General features: G+C 45.3%; 1 protein-coding gene across 1 annotated transcript in view; it reads right to left on the bottom strand.

Moving 5' to 3' along the window:
• Nucleotides 1-4697: 4697 nt before the first annotated feature.
• Nucleotides 4698-20295, bottom strand: part of LOC311228559 (protein FAM117B-like) — a 144027-nt gene continuing 128429 nt past the window's right edge. The window contains exons 5-8 of the mRNA XM_084314460.1: nt 12118-12246; nt 11306-11600; nt 7816-7927; nt 4698-5289 (exon numbers count right to left, since the gene is read on the bottom strand). Of these exons, the coding sequence (XP_084170586.1) occupies nt 5163-5289; nt 7816-7927; nt 11306-11600; nt 12118-12246 (663 nt within the window). The 3' untranslated portion in view covers nt 4698-5162. The remainder of the gene's footprint in view (nt 5290-7815; nt 7928-11305; nt 11601-12117; nt 12247-20295) is intronic.

Here is a 20295-nt window from a genome sequence, read left to right as displayed (position 1 = left end):
CCTGGATGGTGCTAACTAACTAGCTACCATCCCAGGAGCTCACGTTGATACCTGGATGGTGCTAACTAACTAGCTACCGTCCCGGGAGCTCACGTTGATACCTGGATGGTGCTAACTAACTAGCTACCGTCCCGGGAGCTCACGTTGATACCTGGATGGTGCTAACTAACTAGCTACCGTCCCGGAAGCTCACGTTGATACCTGGATGGTGCTAACTAACTAGCTACCGTCCCGGGAGCTCACGTTGATACCGGGATGGTGCTAACTAACTAGCTACCGTCCCGGGAGCTCACGTTGATACCTGGATGGTGCTAACTAACTAGCTACCGTCCCGGGAGCTCACGTTGATACCTGGATGGTGCTAACTAACTAGCTACCGTCCCGGGAGCTCACGTTTATACCTGGATGGTGCTAACTAACTAGCTACCGTCCCGGGAGCTCACGTTGATACCTACTAACTGGCTACCGTTCTGTGATTTGTTTACTTCGAGGTTGAAGAAAGTGCACTTTTAGATTGAAAGAACAGCCCTAATCTCAACGTGTTTCAATATAAGCGTTGTGTAGGGCGGCTAGGTGGTGCAGTGGGCAAGGCACTCACCACCAATGCTGGAGACGCTGGGTTCGAGCCCAGCTCTCCACATTGTTTTCAGTTTGGCTGGTCGTCCGTACTAATACAATTGGCAGTATTAGGGGGAGGGAAAACTGAGGGGTGGGGATCGGACGTTGTGGACAGCGACTCCTACAGGTCGGTTGGTGCGCCTGCGCAGTAGAATCAAGAAGCGATGGGGGCGGCGCCCCTCCAAAGCGCAGACCCCTGACGCTGAAAGATCGCGCCGCGCAGGTGAAAAGATGCGACGGCTGCTACCTCGAGTATCGGAGGGGACTCGTGCTATGTATGGCTTCGTCCACATTGCAGCCGGCTTGTGGGAGGCAAGAAACAGCGTTCGAGACAGGGGAGGGTTGAATTGGACGATACGAAAATGGGAGAAAAATAGAAAATGGGAGAAAAAGTGGATAAAAAAAATATATAAGCGTTATTGTATGGTGATAACGAGTATATTGTTAGCCCCCCCCCCCGCTGATGAAAATGAAAGTCATACAGTCATATACCGTATACCGGGGTATTATGTCAGCAGAGTATGACGGTATGAAAAAAATTATACCGCCCAAGCCTAACTGGGATCATCTCCGGTTACATACGTGAGAAGTAAAATGTGGATTCCAAATTATTTTTTTCTCATCCATTTTCATTAGTCCATTCCAAAAGGGTGCATTACCATCTGGGAGACGATAGGGGGCGCTTTTTTCACATCTGAGCTGCTGATGGGGCTGGTTTCCCAACGGTAGACTCGGTTGATGAAATATGAATTCAGATCGCTAATAAAAGAAATGTTACGCTAAATTGTCGTGCTGGGCATTCAGGGGGCGGGCTGATAACACGTGTTATGTCGTGGCTGGCATCCAAAGTGTTAAGGGCAACTCGTAGGGGCATCTATATGACACACACATTCATGACATCAACCCCTGTGACGACCGGCCCGCCCAGGCATTTCCCCCCCGGAAAAGCTCAGGGTCCTTCGGGGTACCAGAACTGGTCTGCGCCCCGGCGGACAACGGGTTAAACTGATCCGGTCCGGCGAGACCAGGACAAGTCCCGTGCCACGCCACCGCCCCCAGTCCTAAGAGGGGGGTAAGTACGCGTGTCGATCCAAAACATCACAGAGGGCCCCACCAAGACGGTCAGTACGCGAACGCACCGCTTCCGGTGGCCCACCTAACAGGCGTGAAACCCCCCTGCCAATGTTTGATCTACTCAGTCATCTCCCCCCGGAGATGTACGCGAGTCCTCGAGTCTAACCTAGTGCACTGACGCTCGGTAGAGACAAAAATCTCCTTCCCAGCCGACCGCATAAAAAAAACGCAGTTTTTATGATGTTGGCCAACCGGTCCCAAAAAGCGGATTCAATCATTGAAAAACACCCTGGGCCAGCGCTGATCGGCCTCGTAAGACCAAACGCTGATTTATGAAACAGCGTGTATGCTCGTAAAGAACCCGAGAACAGTGACGGCGAATTTCTAACAAGAAAGAGCCCCACAATGTTTCCCCTCGCTGTCTGGGACGAGCAGCAGGAAGCCAGTACTAGAGACACAGACACAGGCTCTTATATGACGAGCCTGGGAATAACAACCGCGTCAATTCTGCTCTTTATGCAAGAGGGGAAGACAGCGGTTTTCCCAGAGAGACCTCAACGTGAGCAAAACAATTGAAAAAGGTTCATTGGACCTACAATTGGACTAAGTAGACTAAGACTCTCTGAGGAGAAGGCTCCTCTGAGGAGGCTCTCTCACTGAGAGGGAGGCTCTGAAACTCTGAGGAGGAGGCTCTGAAACTCTCTGAAACTCCCTGAGGAGGAGGCTCTGAAACTCTCTGAGGAGGAGGCTCTGAAACTCCCTGAGGAAGCTCTGAAAACTCAAACCTGAGAGTGCTGGTCCGGCTTCCTCCTGCTTTTTCCATCACCTATCCTTTACAATGACAGCAGTCTGTACTAGCACAGGCCCTGTAACTCACGGACATGTCTCTTGGCCAATAAGAAAACGCGCCTGTGACGTCTTCAAATGGCCGGGGGAATCCCATGTCCCACCTATCCTAATTTGGTCCCCCCCCCCGTCCCTGTGACAAGAGAGAACACCCTCGTCAGGGAGACTGATAGGTAGAAAGGCACAACCTCTCGGCCAATCAGTTTCGTAAAGGATATAACTATATCCGGGGGGGGGAGGTTTATTCTGTCCACCGCCCTCAACACCTCACCCCTGATACAACGCCATAAAAAAGCAGAGCTGTGACACCAGTTGCATAGCGCGCTACATGAAAGCACATACTTACCTGTAGAGTAAAAGCTTTACATCATGCACGCCAACCTCAGCCGATAACCTTGTTTGTGTAAAAAACTGGTTTTATCCACGGCTCTGGCTTATGTGCGAAAAAACTTGCCACCTGCTATTTTTTTTACCTTTACCCTCAAGCAAAAAAAATAATAACAGACTGAAGAGAGGGCCTCAAAAAAGTCCTTGGTTCACATGCTACATATGTACAACTCTGTAAGCTAACAATAGCACACCAGTTGCGGACTCAAATGCTACGTTTTAACCTAAAAACGTATTTCATGAAACACACACAACCCTCATCATACAATGAAGCCGTCAAGTTCATTCTTACCACGTAAGAAAAAAACACTGGCTTAGGTAGAGAGAAAGGACATAAGCCCCTGGCTAAGTGCTAGAACACAGGCCTTGCAAGTTATACACAACAGCAACCAAGCATATTTCAGAGAAATCTGCACAAACTCCCAAGCAAGAAGGCGCCCCCAGCATTTGTAGCTGTGGGTTTATATAGCACACGTCGTATCCCCCAACAAGTAAACACACGTTTTGTTAAACAAAAACATTCCCCACTAGGAGGGAGTGGACCCTTTGTGTTATCAACCAAAAAAAATTTGGGGGGGGGAGGGAGAGTGGGGCATAAGTGGTAACGGCTGACGGTTAGCAATCAAGCTAATGGCTAGCCCTTACAGGCCCACCGTTAGCTACCGACCAACGGCCAGCTACCGGCTAGCTCTTACCGGCTCACCGTTAGCTGCAGGCTAATGGCCAGCAACTGTATTCAGGCTAACGACAAGCAGCAAGCTAACGGCTAGCTCTTACAGGCCCACCGTTAGCTACCGGCTACTACTGAAGCTGCGTAAAGGTGGGGAATAGCGATGCAGGCCTGGCCACTCCAGATAGCCGACTGCCTCTCCTTTAGCCCAAAGAAAAAAGGCAGACAACGCCCGCCTCCCTCACAGGACGGCATTGCCAGAGATGCAGTGGCGTCGGCAGCGAAGACCCGTTTATGCAGGTTGCTGCCGCCTTAAGCTCAGGGATAAAAAACACGCAAGCTCGCATCCCTCGCGCCGGGAGGCCAACCCACTTTATTTTTGATAGGCGGGGCCCAACGTCCAGTGCGGATGGCAGTGGTCATCCCTCCTCAGAGGCGGGGACTTGAACACAGACTCGGAATCGGGGCTCCCAGGAAGACAAAGCCTCTGTCTTCGTGGGGCATCAAACAAGAACTCCCCGTCCCCTCCATGCAATCCCAATTGTCCATAGGACGTTCCGGCTAGCTACAAGCTAACGGCCAGGCTACAGGCCAACGGCCGGCCATAGGCCAACGGTTTAGCTACCGGCTAATGGTTAGCTACAGGCTAACAGCCAGTTACTGTATCTCGGACGTGATGGAGAGGTAACGGAGGAATCCTCGCCTGGAGCCGGCTGTTCTGCGGGGCCGTATGCCTGAGCAGCCGACCCCGCACAACTGACACATCCGAATGTGAAGCGCCGGTGGAGGTCAGAATAATCCTCTAGACTCTCCGGTGGTGACAACATTTTCCTTTCTTTCTCCCGTAAATTAGTGAGAGAGGGAAAAACAAAAGACAATGCCAACACAGCTCCTATAACTACTTTAAGCACTGAACTTGAAGAGGTGCTATACACGGACTTTGCGGTGGTGAAAGTAGGGAAGGAGCTGGTAGTATGGCCATGGCCCCGCTTATGTGTGAGCGGATGTGGGCGTGGCCAGGCAGGTGAGGAGCGTGCATGTGGTTGAAAGTTTTCATGATAGCATATGATTAAAGGGACAGTTCCAATAGAGCAGAGCGCAAAGCTATAACGAAATATAACAAGGTTGATACCTCTCTTGTTATATATGGTCCTCTAGTTGTATCAAGGTTGATACCTCTCTTGTTATATATGGTCCTCTAGCTGTATCAAGGTTGATACCTCTCTTCAAAATCAAGATATCTATTCCTCCCTAGCCATTCTATATGATCCGAGCTGTGTCTGCTGGGAAGAGAGCAAGAGAGTGAAACTTGGTTAACTTACAGTTCCAGTTGGGTTGGTTACTTCCATTCAAACCAATGTCAGTTATTTTCTATCCATCTCGATTCTATGGTCATGGTCTTAGTCTTAGGGTGATGCAGATTACATTTCTGTGTTTGTTTTAGTCATAGAACTATAAAGAGCAGCATCATGTCTATGTGGCGTTAGCCGTGTAGAGGCTTTCTGAGGATGCTGAAGGCAGAGCTAGACAGAGCAGAATCCTCTCTATGTGGTCTGGTTCTGTGGCGTTAGCTGTGCAGAGGCTTTCTGAGGATGCTGAAGGCGGAGCCTCGGCCGTTAGGGACGAAGTTCACCTTGTTCCTGTCTGGACCTCCTAGGAAGACTGGAGACACGGCATGCTGAGGACCCCTGGAGCTAGAGAGAGGAGAGAGAGAGGAGAGAGGAGAGAGGAGAGAGGAGAGAGGAGAGAGGAGAGAGGAGAGAGGAGAGAGAGAGAGAGAGAGAGAGAGAGAGAGAGAGAGAGAGAGAGAGAGAGAGAGAGAGAGAGAGAGAGAGAGAGAGGTGGCTAGTTTACAAAAGGCAATCAAACACACAGATCACTGACGGTATCAATGATGGTACAAACTAGGGGTGGGAGGTTTACCAGATATGGAGGTATAGTTTCATGGGTTTCTTTTTATTTTATTTATTTTTTAATCCTCTCTTTCTCCGATTTTTCTCTGTTTTCTCCCCGTCCCAATTTTAGTCGTTGTGCCAATTCCCCCCCTGCCCTGATTGATTGATTGATTCAAAAGTGTATTAACAGATTGCAGAATGGGTACAGTACAGTTCAATACATACAATTGTTAAGGGGATGCAGACCAGAGAAAGACTTTCGTCTTGTTTACATCAGGGTCCCCCATTTTCAATTCATCATAACATATATGACATACATGACATACAGATAGACAGTACTGCTACATCTATACATTTATGACATATCAGATTTGCAAATACAGTACTGTTTGTGATACAAAAAGTGTCCAGAAAAAGAGTGTATATACATTTGACGTAGATACTGTACATTGGGGGAAGTTGGGTGGGTGGGGTGGGGTTGGGTGGTTGGGGGCTGTACATTGGAGGTGGGGGGGGGGGGGGGGGGTTGGGTAGGGGGGGACACACACACTGTACACTGTACATTGGAATACTGACAAAGCTATACTTGGTCATTTACTGTACAACTGGGTTAGGACATTTGTAGGGGCCAGTTTCGAATTGCAGTCTCCCGTAGGTGTTCTTTGAGAGTGTTTTTGAAAGTGGGTAGCGATTCACATTCCTTTACAGCTTTGGGTAGGGCGTTCCACATTGATGTGGCATAATTGCGAAATGTGTTTAGTCCCTTGTTTGAGCCGAATCTGGGTTTAACATGATTTGTGGAGCTCCCTCTGGTGTTGTGATCGTGGTATTCACTGACCTTTGGGAAGTATTTTGACATGTACATGGGTACCTTGGTCGCGTAGTGTATCTTGTAGACCAGGCCCATTGCAAGTTGCTGTACTCTGTCGTCTACTCTAAGCCATCCTAGGTTGTCAAAGTGGGCAGGGGTGAGGTGGGTTCTAGAAGTAAGGTCAAGCAGTAGTCTGACCAGTTTGTTTTGAGATGTTTGTAATTCTGCCTGGTTGTTGTGCGCATGTTCTCCTACTGGTCGGTACAAGGGAACCCTGAAGTCATCCGCACACTTCCTCCGACACATGCGGCGACAGCCAGTGACTCTTTTTTCACCTGGCAGCGAGGACTCTCATTGGTGAAGTGTAACGCGTGGGAGGTCACGCTGCCTTCATCAAGTCCTGCCTCCGCTGAGCAAGCGCCCAGACCTGACCTGTAGGCGTTGCTGTCCACAACGCCAGATTCCCACCCATGACTTGCCCTCCCCCTAACCCAGCCAAACGGGTTAGTATAGCGATCAGCCCAAGCCTCAAGCAATGCTGACTCCGGGAGTCGAGACCGCAGCCTCTTGCATTGGTGACGAGCGCAATCTCCGCTACGCCACCTGACCGCCTCAGTTTCATAGGTTTCTACTATAGTGTTGTCCATGACATATACATATCATGTATATATACTAGGGCTGACCCTGATTAGTCGAATAGTCGACTAATCGATCGAAAGGAGCCGTAGTCAACTGCCAACCTCTTAGTTGCAAAAAAAAAATATATATATATATAATTATTATAATTTTAAAATTGTAATTTTATTCTTTACAAAAGCAAAGAGGCCTAGAAGCGTGGCTAACGCTAATGGCGCGCATACCAGCAAGGCTAACTGCCTAAGAAAACAGGCACAGAGGCACTGAAAGAGGATTTCACCCATCTAATGAACACACTAGACAAATATATAGATGTATCCATCAGTGGACCAATTGCATGCTTTCGCAGAGGACAAGAAGCCTTCAGTCGATTCCTTTAGACATTAAGTACCCCCCACAGCCCAAATGAAAAAAAAATTGCATTCAGGGGGGTTGTCGACTACTAGTCGACTATCGGCAAATTTCGGCCAATTTAGTCGACTATCGAAATCCTTAGTCGGGGACAGCCCTAATATATACCATATATTCTTAAGTAGACCATGACAATTGTATTACAAGACAAAGACATAAAAATGGTCATATCACATTGTAATTTGTACTGGAAAACTATACCATCAAATACTATTATACCATAAAAACGTTTGTTATGATATTTTGGCCATATCACCCAGCCCTAGTACAAACTATAATGCTTGTGTCTAGTTAGTTACAAGATCGTGTTTTTAAAATGATCACACAAATGGTGAAAACAAGACGTGGCTTTCGTTTGGGGAGAAATTAAGGGTTTGTTTATGGTGGATCCATGCTGCCCTCTAATGGTCAGAAAATAATTATTGCAGCTTTAAATAAATGTGCAAAACATCTTAATCTGTACTAACTGTGAGTCCTCTGCAAAGACCTTGACCCTCTCACATCCCTCTGGAGGTTCTCGCTGGAACATGTAGCTGTTGTTGGGTTTAGGAGAGCAGGAGAACTTGAGCAGAGGAGAACCTGGGTTATGGTATGAGAAAAGAAAAAGACAGATTATTGTAGAAAATTACAATAAAATAATATGAAACATAAGTGCAGGTGTCATCTGTTGAGACAACACCTGTCAGTTCTGGAGACACCAGTCAGTTTTCAACCTTAAATGATCTATGTATTTTGTTTGGTTTGATACATCGTAGCCCTTAGACAACAAAGGAAGCTATAGTCGTGTTGGCTTTGGTGGTTGCACTGCGATTATAATGGACCATGCCGGTAAAACTAAAGCGGTCTTATTTTAGTTAAAGATAGAAAGTTGAAAATAAGAGTGAATCTGATGAAGCAAGACATGAGAAACACGTTGTTCGCTCCTTTAAAAATGTGTATGTAATCCACTAAAAGGGCCACTTTTTTCAGATTTTCTAAATGAGGAGATCCCCTTTCAGCACTCTATGGCTTGCACTGCTAGCCGGTGGAGAATACAGTCTCTCTGTGCCAAGTCACCAGCCTGCTGCCCAGAGGAACCACAAGACAACGCCGTCTGTAAAGGTCGGGTTGACCCATAGCGTTTCTGGTCCGGTTCAGTTGCTCCATTTAAGCCCCTTTTCCACCACAGGAAGGTTCCCCGGCAACTAGGGACGTTTCCACCGCGGGGCCAGGGTCTAAGCAGATGTTACGGGACTTTATTTTACCCCATTTTACCCCCCTGCTCTGGGGGTAGGACTTTTCCGAAATGCAGGAACTTTGGGAGGTGGTGCTTGCGGCACTGAACATTCTGAATGGTTGACTTGTAGCGTTTTATTTCAACAGCATTTAAAAAAAATCTGCAGCACAAACTTTGTTAATCGAGATGCATTAAAAACATTTCTCCCCTGAGTAAATCTTTTAGTTACATCATATTGCGCTGTCAGAACAGTCCTAAGTTTGTAGGTTAAGTATTTAACGAGATATTTAACGTCAATTTAGCCAATGTCATCTGCTTTCAACCAGAAAATGTGAATGTGAAATGCATATTATAAGCTGATTAATCTAGTGATCTATGCACAAAAGCGATAATTCTTTCCAGCAAATCTCTTAGTTACAATAAGAGTGTGTAAATTAAACAGATGAAGTGTTTGCAGGTTAATAATTTAAAGACCGCTATTGCCTATTGCTAGCCAACTCTGGTACAGAGAAGATCAACAATCTACTATAAGCCCCGTTTGGAAATACGAGTCATCTGGACTCCTGTGGGCTGCCAGTGCATTGTGTGGTCTGTTGCACGTTCCTGTTCAATGCCAGGACCAATAATATGGCAAAAGAGTATGCAGGGAATTCATTTAACCGTGATCACAAAGATCAGATCAGAGAACATTGTCCTTCTGTGTTCTAGTGAGACACTGGAACGTGATGGAAACACAGTCAGCAATGGGCTGAAGGACCAATACAATACTGTGAAATGTAGTTCCTGGGACTAAAAGTTCAGGGTTATTTAAGTCGAAACGCGGCATGAGAAGTTAGTCTACTTGTCTAATTGTACACTTTTGTTAAAACAGGCAATTACTGGTCTATGACAACATATTATTACATGACATGGATGGATGAAAGGATTGCATTTATATAGCAGCTTTTATCCAAAGCGCTTTACAACTTAATGCTCACATTCACCCATTCACTGTTGTCAAGTATTAGTGTGCACTTTGTCAAGTATTAGTGTGCACTTTGTCAAGTATTAGTGTGCACTAAGGGTGTAACGGTACACATTCGTTAAGGGACCTTCGGTTCAGTACGCGCTATGTACCGAACGAATACAATGTTACTTTAACCACTTTAATGGAACGCAGGTGCAGAACCTTTTTTTGCGTGCAGAACTTAATTCAAAACTCCCAAGTCCCCCACTTCCCAAAATATAACTTATACAAAGGGCCGGATGTTGTTCATTCAGCCCACGCACACCAGGGGCTGTCTCTCAGAGATCCAATTAAAGAAAGTTTGCAACATATAGAACGAACATTCATACACGGCAACGTGCCTCCGAACAAGGTGTGATAAACATGAAACGATATATTTTCCTTGGCATGAAACGGGAAATAGTAATCAGTAGTCAGGGGCGACAGTGGCTTGGGACGTAGAGAAGTCGTCTGGTAATCCGGAGGTTCCCGGTTTGATTCCCGCTCTTCCCGGGCAGCGTGTCGAAGTGTCCTTGAGCAAGACACTTAACCTGCATGATGCTTCTTTCTCTATTCATTATTCAATAAAGTTTTACCCCGAGGGATGATTTACAATAAAGTACTAAGTGCTAAAAATGGAAAAGTAGGCTACTTACATTCTTGACGCTAGAACTCCCAAAATAGCCTTAGCATAAAAAAGAAGGTAGGACAGCTGTAGTTTACATAGCTTGCATACAACTTTGTCTTGAGGTTCCACAAGTTGATCAAAATCCGAAGTATTTCCAACTGGGGCTTGAGATTGCTCAGAGTGCAATTCACTGTCTTTGCGACTGAGTTGGGTTCTGCCATCACGCTATGCTGTTGTTGTTGGCACATTCTTCAGCTCAATGAAAGTGATGTTGTGTGTCTCCTAACCGCCATGCAGCACATTTCACGATCTAATATACATTTTCACAATCTAATGTTTTTTTGTCGATTATTCATTTGAATATAGAATATTCATTCACAGCCCTACTTAACAGTGACTGCACACTACATCACCCCTGAGTGGAACACGGAAAGCCACGTTTTGAAAACTTTCCCCCACTGTACTGAAATCCTCTTCTCCCTCTCCTCAACTTTCTCTCTTCCTTCCACTAGCAGGTTCTCCTCTTCCTCCTCTCCTCCCTCTCCTCAACTTTCTCTCTTCCTTCCACTAGCAGGTTCTACTCTTCCTCCTCTCCTCTCCTCCACTTTCTCTCTTCCTTCCACTAGCAGGTTCTCCTCTTCCTCCTCTCAACTTTCTCTCTTCCTTCCACTAGCAGGTTCTCCTCTTCCTCCTCTCCTCTCTCTCCTCACCTTTGTCTCTTCCTTCCACTAGCAGGTTCTACTCTTCCTCCTCTCCTCTCTCTCCTCACCTTTCTCTCTTCCTTCCACTAGCAGGTTCTCCTCTTCCTCCTCTCCTCTCTCTCCTCACCTTTGTCTCTTCCTTCCACTAGCAGGTTCTACTCTTCCTCCTCTCCTCTCTCTCCTCACCTTTGTCTCTTCCTTCCACTAGCAGGTTCTCCTCTTCCTCCTCTCCTCTCTCTCCTCACCTTTGTCTCTTCCTTCCACTAGCAGGTTCTCCTCTTCCTCCTCTCCTCTCTCTCCTCACCTTTGTCTCTTCCTTCCACTAGCAGGTTCTCCTCTTCCTCCTCTCCTCTCTCTCCTCACCTTTGTCTCTTCCTTCCACTAGCAGGTTCTCCTCTTCCTCCTCTCCTCTCCTCTCTCTCCTCACCTTTGTCTCTTCCTTCCACTAGCAGGTTCTCCTCTTCCTCCTCTCCCCTCTTCTCCCTCTCCTCACCCTCCTCGGCGGCAGACAGGAAGTAGGGAGACACGGACTGGGCATGGCTGCCGCTGCTACAGTTGCCAGGAGGGGCGGAGTTAGAGGGGGAGCTCGTCGTCTGGGTGTCCACGGTCCGGGAGACCATACCGGTCTGGGATTGGTGGAGAGGGGAAGCAACTGTGGACTGCGATTGGAGGACGAGGAGGGGAGGCGGGGCACGGCGACCATCTGGGATGTCTTCCTGAGGCTGGCAGGATAGATACAAAGACACAACCAGAAAGACAGACAGACACACAGTTAGTCAACCTATCATCGGTATTAAAAGTATATCTGATAACTTAGCAATTTTTTTTTAAAGAGGATCTGAAAAAAAAGGGGTGTTGTGCCAGTTTTTAAGATCATGGTGGTGGACGAAGCGGAGTCAACAAGCAGCTGTCCAGCAGCCAAGAGGTCTGATGTAGCAGAGCGTGGTGTTGGAAGATGAAGATCCCAGGGGGAGAAAGGATGTTGGAAACGGCAGCCTGTTGTTTTATTCAATATGTTTTATAAGAGATGATTTTACCAATACAGTAGTAACAGTGGTTTGGTTTGCCTACAGAACACACTGACAGCTGCATGACTCTCTACCTCCACACGCCTGCAAACCTCAAGCCTCCAACGCCAACTTCCTCAACATGTCTGAGGCTACCTACCAGATATCAAGGTAGCTTACAGTTATAGCCGTACGCATGCACGCACACACACACACACTCACTCTAGCTCACCTTGCAGTGTGTGATGGTGATTCTCTCTATCTCCTGGTTCAGACCCTCCACACTGTTTCTGAGGCGAGACACAGACGTCGTCTTGGAACCCAGAGGGAGAGACAGCAACACACACCTAGGAACTGGTACCTAGAGAGAGAGAGATATTTACAGCTTAATTGGTAAATTAATCAAGTAAACCAACAAACAATTAATTAACAGTAAGGCTTAGGGAGAAGAATGCACTAAGGCCAAGAGGTGTGGTAAGGAAGAGAGGGGGGAGTCAGAGAGAGAGAGAGAGAGAGAGAGAGAGAGAGAGAGAGAGAGAGAGAGAGAGAGAGAGAGAGAGAGAGAGACAAGAGACAAAGAAGGAGGAGTCAGAGAGGGAGGACAGAGAGGGAGGTCATTCGACACAGATACATGATAGACAAATAAAGAAGACAGAGAGAAGCAGAGACAGATACAGAGAGAGAGAGAAATAGACAAAGGAGGAGAGACAGAGAGGGAGGAAAGAGAGACAGGAGATGGAGGAGAGAGAGAGAGAGAGACAGAGAGAGGAGGAGAGAGAGAGAGAGAGACAGAGAGAGGGGAGGAGAGAGGTAGGAGATCGGGAGAGGAGAGAGATAGAGGGAGGAGAGAGATATATAGAGGAGAGAAAGGAGGAGATGGAGGAGAGAGATAGAGAGGGAGAAGATGGTGGAAAGAGAGATAGAGGGGGGTGGTACTGAATAAGCCTCTTCTCAAAACCTCCTCCTATTTATTGCTTACCAATGATGTTGATCGGTAGAGTCCTTTCTCAAAACGATTCATGCTGTTCCTCACGCTAGCTCCAGATAGTTAGCCACAAACCAATATAAAGTGAATGGGGTCACACTCCTGTCTTTACAAGCCGACAGAGCCTTGCTCTTTGTGTGCACTCACTGCACTGTGGAGTAGATTTCAGTGAGCCTTCAGTCAGATTGTATAGCCAGGAGCTTGACCCCATTGACTTTGCATTGGTTTATGTATGAGAAACAGCAAGGGCTGTGCTGAGAAAGGACTCCATCAATCAACATCATCAAGTAGCAAATAGGGCTAAGGTTCCAAAAATCACAACTACTGTGGTATCCCTTTAAAGTAGGCTGAATAAAAACACTAAAGCCTTGCATGTCAAAACCTGCTACATTGGCGCCTGCAAAATCAGATTTGGGTTGAGAGAAAAAAAAGACCTGTAGAAGACGTGGATGCCATTTAGATTTCTGTCGCCTCGCCTCGATTCATGTGATCTCTGATGTCATCATCCAAATAAAAAAGGAAATCAAACACATTTCCTTGACTTTTATTATTTTATCTATATATTTCCCACACTGTCCTTTTACTTGCAATAGATTTAATTTTAAGTACACAACGTTTCAGTCCTCAGACCTTCATCATTTATTTTTTACCGGATGACTGTATGCTTGTATGCCGTGACAAATAAAACTCTTGACTTGAACTTTGTCGGGTAAAAAACGTTGTAAACTCAAAGATGCTATAGATAACATTCAGACAATAGATGTCACACTAGAGCACCTGCATGTCATTTATCCAATCGGGTGCATTCCACGTGGAGGAAATGGGAGGTAGGGAAAGGCTACATGCCTGCAACATGTAAACAACAACATTCATTTTGGACCCGACAAAATAGTTTTAATGAGAAATTCATAAATCGATAACTTAGAAACAAAGCAGATGGTGGTATGGCATTTCCAGATTTTTTCGACTATTTTAAGGCGTACACTTTAAGACCATTGACAACATGGTTTGATTCCCAAGCATTAGTATCCTGGAGAAATGTAGAAGAAAATATAGTAGCTCCACATAGACTGAAGGACATAGCATACACTAAATTATCAATTAAGCAATGCGAACGGAAATTTGGCCCCATAATTACTCATGCGATCCGGATATGGCGTGAAACACAAAAAAAATATTCTAACCCACATAATGGCATAATCATACTCCCTTATTCAATAACAATGCACTCTTGATAGGAAAACGACCTATAAGATTCCCTATATGGGAAAAGCAAGGCATACACTCATTAGGTGATGTTTTCAACAAACAGGGTTTTTGTAGTTATGAAGAAATACGCATTTTTTTTAATCTCACGAGTCCACATATTACTTTTACGCACAGTTATTGTTATGTTTGAAGGCTCACGGTGTTCCATTAAAGATACCAATTGAACACCACAGATACCACAAATTCTTCTATGAAAGAGAGACATCGAGAGGTTTTGTTTCAGATTTGTATCATCAATTACTAACATCCTCGTATGAAATCCTCCACCTAGACTATGTCTGGAGGAGGGATATACCAGACCTGGAAAAAGATTTTGATTGGCAAGAAGCCTGGGCAAATGTTCGATTTACATCAAGGAACCCGGACCATCAACAAATCAATCTCAACTATATTCACAGGCCATACTTGACCCCTATAAGACTGAACAGAATGGGTCTTAAACAAGACTCCAAATGCTCCTTATGCACAAATGGGGACGAGGGAACATTTATGCACATGTACTGGGACTGCCCACCAGTTAAGATATTCTGGAAAGAGCAATTATCAAATCTCTTAACTCTGAATATACCTGTACACCCCTCTGTATTACTGCTGAATGATGTTTTTGAGTGTGCAGTACATCCACAGCTAAAGAGATTGGTTTTATCGGGTATCACAGTGGCTAAAAAGCTGATAGCATCACGATGGTTCCAACTGGAAAAAATGTGCCGAAAGGTCTGGATTATTACATATCTCGATGTGATTTATCAAGAAATATCTACAGCAAGAATTTTGGATCTCAATGAATCCAAAATGACAATGTGGTTAGAAGTGGTGGAGAGAATAAAAGCTAGCATATAATGGTAGTGTCTGGTTAGGAGCGAGGGATAATGGATGGATTATCCAATGGGGGGTCCGGGAGGGGGGGGGTACGAGCTAGAGCATATGTGTGTAGGGTATTAGATAGCAGGTATTATGGGTATATCCTGTATAAGACATTTAACTAAATGGTGATTTCATGGGATGTGCACTGTTAATAATGCTTGTATATCTTATCGTGTGTTGTCATGTTTGTTTATATGTTTGTTTAAAAAATAATAAAAAAATAAAATACAAGAAAATAAATCGATAACTTATTTGGGGGGAAAGCAATACTTTTATTCTGCACCTTTTTAAAAGCTCTATATGTATAAAAAAGAAATTACATAACATTTAGATTTATAGCACCTTTAATCTTTTAATCTATATGATCCAAGTACAAATAAACACTGGATGTCTCTCTCTCTATCCATCTCTCTCTCCTAGCTCCCCTACCCCCATGTATTTTGTCTTCCCCTCCTCCCCCATCCTTTCATTCCTCAGTGTGGCTCAAGAGCAGAACAAAGTAGGGGGGTTGAAGATGGAGCTGTAAACTATGGGGCACTTCAAGCTCTCTCTTTCTCTAATGTCTCGCTCTCTTTCCCTCTCTCCCTGTGTATCTCTCTCTCTTCGTCTCTCGCCCATTCTATCCCTATCCGTCTCTCTCTCTCTGTTTCTCTCTTTATGTCTCTCTCTCTCTCTCCCACACAGGGCTAACAACCCTCTGCTAATAAGTGTCTTGACACACAGTCAGTCAGACAGTAAGTGTCTACACTCTATAATCACAGTCAGGCTCGCTGTGGTCTGATGCCCAGTGCTGCTCAGCAGGCAACGACATTCACGTCTGCGTGTTTCAACAATGGTCGGTCGGTCGGTGGGTGGGTTGGTGTGTCGGTTAGTCGGTCGGTCGGTCGGTGGGTGGGTGGGTCAGTCAGTCAGTCAGTAAGGGACATTCGCTATTGTAGGCCGGCCCTCCAGGTCCAGTGTGTTTGACTCGAGGGGATCTTTAAAGTGCATGTCTTCTACTATTCTCATACCTGCCACTAGCAGGTGCTGTCCTATTTCACTACATTACTATGGAAACATAATGCATGGTGCTGTGGCTGTCATGCTCCTCCAGGCCTCCAGGCTTCCCACCCTCTATAACCCTTGGTTCTCCCACTCTATCCCGACCTAGCTACTCTCCCTCTCTCTCTAAATACAGGATGGGGTGCAGGTGTGTGAGGACCAGAGGAGCAGCTGATTGGTATCTACAGGCTGATTACCACTTACCAGTACTATTTAGACCTGGCCCAGATGTCATGAGGCTGCCAGATCGTAGTTCATTATTTCCAGTCAGTCTGTATTCTCGTGCCTTGTTCTCTTTGTCAGTCCATGTTCTATTGTGCTTATCTAATGGTATTGTCCTCCTTTGCTCGCAGTTCCTTCCTGGCTCCACTCCATGTTCCCCCATCTTGGATTCCTGTGCATGACCTCCGCCTGTCTGACCATTCTCTCCGTGAACATCCCTGGACTGCATGAGAACCCACTCCTGGCTACGACCCCTATGCTTGTCTGACTACCCTGTACCTGCTCTCTCCCTGGACAGTCTGAGTACCTGCTCCTGGCTACGACCCATATGCTCATCTGACTACCCTGTACCTGCTCACTCCCTGGACTGCCTAGTGACGGGATTCTATTACTTTTATTTTCTTATTAAATACACCCGACATTTAGGTTATACTCTGATTCCACATGGTCTCTGCTTGATTGTGTCTGCATCGGTTTTCTGGCTTAGTGAAACCGTTACAGTGGCGTGAGAGCTGCAACTTTATAAATTCACTAATAACAACATTTGTTGTTCATTTGGGTTTTAGTGAGGGTGGAATAAACTAATAAACCTCAGCTAATAATACCCTCTCATAATGACCAGCTGACCACCTTCACCAGACCCTCTGTTTTCATAGAAACATAAGAGTAAAATAAGTCTCTCCCTCTCTCAATTAGGCTTTATTGGCAAATACCAAATTACTTATTGCCAAAGCAAGTTTAACATACATCCAAATAATATATACAAGTAATCAAAACGATTAATATATATATAATAATATTATTAATAATACACTCCAAGCAAAAACTTGTCCTTAAACATCCTTAAAACAAAATAATTATTAAATCAGGTAATACCTTTAGCAAAAACATTTAGTACAGAGCTCTCTCCCTCTTCCACACACATGCACATTAGTACGCTAGACTATTTCATAAACACGAATGTTTGTGTAACTTGGTCCAGAGAGCTCACATAAAACGTTCACATGACTCATAACTCAATAATGATGAGGAAAATGTACACGCACACGCACACACACACACACACGTTGTGCCAACATTGATACCATATGCCCTTTCCAAGGAAACCTGGCTTGTGTGTTTGTGTCACTATTTTGGAAGGTTTTTGGATATATCTATGATATCATTGAATTCTCACTTTAAATAAATGAGGCCGATGACTTTTAACTGAGACCCACCCCACTGAGCAGGCCTGTGAAACCAACCCTACTCTTAACCTTAAAGCTGCAATACATAGTTTTGGGATAGTAGTGTAACCTCTGAAAATTCAAAATAGAGTGTAATGTACCTTTAATGCTGAACTAATTAAGTATCCCAAGAGGAAAACTGGATCCCTGGAACACTGTATGAATTATCCGTTTGTCGTCTGTGGTGTCCTACCCTCCCGTCCAGTGGCGGCCGGTGGGTACTTCGCCACTAGGGGCGCTATACCAAATATTTTGTACAGTACAGTACTGTACCACGCAAGACTCATGGCAAGACGTGAGCGATTCGACTCACGCTCACGGCAATGAATCGGCTCTTATGAACGAGTCGCTCAGCTGTTACTACAACAACACACAACCAGTCAAATAAAGTATAGTCTAGACTCTAATTCACAACTTGAAACACAATATAAATAGAAAAGTTAGAAACAAAACTCGCCCGTCTCCAAACACAGGCAGATCTCTCCCTCTCTCCTTCTCTCTCTCACACACAGCGCGACGTGGAATCGATTCGTTACACAATCAGACCTATTATATACCAAGAATAACTTCAGTATGAGTACAGGGCTGTACACATATTTTGCATATTGTTAAACAAGCCAAGGCTAGCTATTAAACTATCGATATGAATCGAAAATCTGGGACGGACCCTGATGTAAACAAGACAAACGTCTTTCTCTGGTCTGCATCCCCTTAACAATTGTGTGTATTGAGCCGTACTGTATTGTACCCATTCTGCAATCTGTTAATAAAGTTCTCATTCATTCATTCATTCAAACATAGACGATATTGAACAAGCCATAATCCACGTATTTTCAATCCGAGAGAGCTGCAGTAGTTAAATCAATGAGCCATCGACATAGTCAGTGTGGTAAGTAACGTTATTATTGCATCCAAGATTGATACACGGCTGGCTAGGCAGTTGGTAGTCATAGTCTTGTGTTATAAAATAAATAAACAATCAGCAATGTCTCGCTTCATGAATGGCCAGCACAGCAGTAGCCTAACAGTACTGCTCCTAAAAAAAACGATTTACAAACGTTAACGTTAAGCAGAGAGAGAGAGAGAGAGAGAGAGAGAGAGAGAGAGAGAGAGAGAGAGAGAGAGAGAGAGAGAGAGAGAGAGAGAGAAAGAGAGAGAGAGAGAGAGAGAGAGAGAGAGAGAGAGAGAGAGAGAGAGAGAGAGAGAGAGAGAGAGAGAGAAAGAGAGAGAGAGAGAGACTCACTGTTTAGTTGAAACGTCCAGGGCAGGAGAGCTTGATAAGCGTGTATAATCCGCCATATAGCTTGTTAGCCAAGTGTTAGCTCAGCTGAGCTCGTCGACGTTAGCACAACACTCAACAAGTACATTCCTTTGTCCATTTCCGCTCGAACAGACTGCAAACTACCTGGCGTTCTATCGCCATGCTCTAAGACAAACTCTAACCTTAACCAACTTTGAAAGAGTGCCTAAGCTTAACAGTCTAAAGAACTTGCAGTCACGGCACGGCACGCTCTAAGACAAACAGCTGTATGCATCTCACAACAACACAACTATCTCCACCGACCAACCTAGGACCAACCTAGGAACCAAGCTAGAAGCTAGAATTGGAACATTAGAAATTGGATTCGGCCAATCAGAGATCGTCTCTGTGAAATTCTGCCATGGAAAAAAATACTGGCGTCGGCCAATCAGAGAGCGTCTCCGCGAAATGCGGCTATGGAAATTCTCACGGAAGTTCACGCTGCTTTCTAGACCGCTTCAAATCGCGCTCGGATTCCAACATAATAGTCATATTTCAACGCACAACGCCGTATGCACTGATTGGCTGTGACGGAGACAGCGATCAAACTGTGACGCGCACTCAGAGCGCTATCGCGTATAGCCCGGGCCGAGAAATACGAAAAAATTATATAAAAAAAAAAACGTGATGTCACTTCCTGCTCTGGAAAACGATGTTTTTTTAATTTAGATAATAACGTTATATTGTGCATTGGAAATACAAACACTTAAAATGAGTAAATATTATTAATTTTAAACATGTTTATATTATTTATAGGGCTATAAAACACAAAAACGAAAAAGTTTTATTGTCTTCTTCTCTGATTTAACAGCAGCTGGCCAGCAGGTGGGTCGGCGCCCTAGCGCCCCTAGTGGTAGAGCCGCCACTGCTCCCGTCTTCTAAAGGATAATACTGGTCAAACATTTTTCTAAAGACAATTTCCTTGATCAGTGTTGAGATAATAAATAGGATCTAAACATAACTAATTACTAAAGGTAATCTTTCCTTCCCTAAAACGACATACTGGAGCTTTAACCTTAACCTCAAACTTTACCTTAACCTTTACCTTAGCCAAGATGAGAAGCATGTTCAGCCACAGACTCATACCCCCCAGACACTCCACTAACCGCCTCGGCCAATCCTCCATGCCAGCAGCCATCAGGCTCCACAATCGTGGGCATGGACTGTTGCCAGCAGCTAGAGAACCATTAGGAATGTCTGACTCTTAACACTTTAAGGACCGGCCACGTATATATACGGGTTTCGGTGCCATGCGTTGTGGACCAGAGGCACGTATATAGCCGTGGCATTTGTTATTGCTGTTATTCCATTTTAATAACCGGCTCAAGGTCCCCGACCGGCTCTGCAGATCTACCCTCGTCTGTGGAATCGAGAACATGCAATACCGGCCAGATCCTCTTAGGGGTGCCATCGCTCCACTGCAGTATGCCCTGTGGGCGAATGAAAAACTTTTTTTCTTCTTCCAATGGAGTATCATTGTAGCCGGATCCTGAACCAGCACAA

This window comes from Notolepis coatsorum (genome assembly GCF_963971535.1).
Source record: "Notolepis coatsorum genome assembly, chromosome: 5".
Classification (NCBI taxonomy): Eukaryota; Metazoa; Chordata; class Actinopteri; order Aulopiformes; family Paralepididae; genus Notolepis; species Notolepis coatsorum.
Note: the sequence above shows the minus strand (reverse complement) of the source record. Positions and strands in the feature narration are given on the sequence as shown.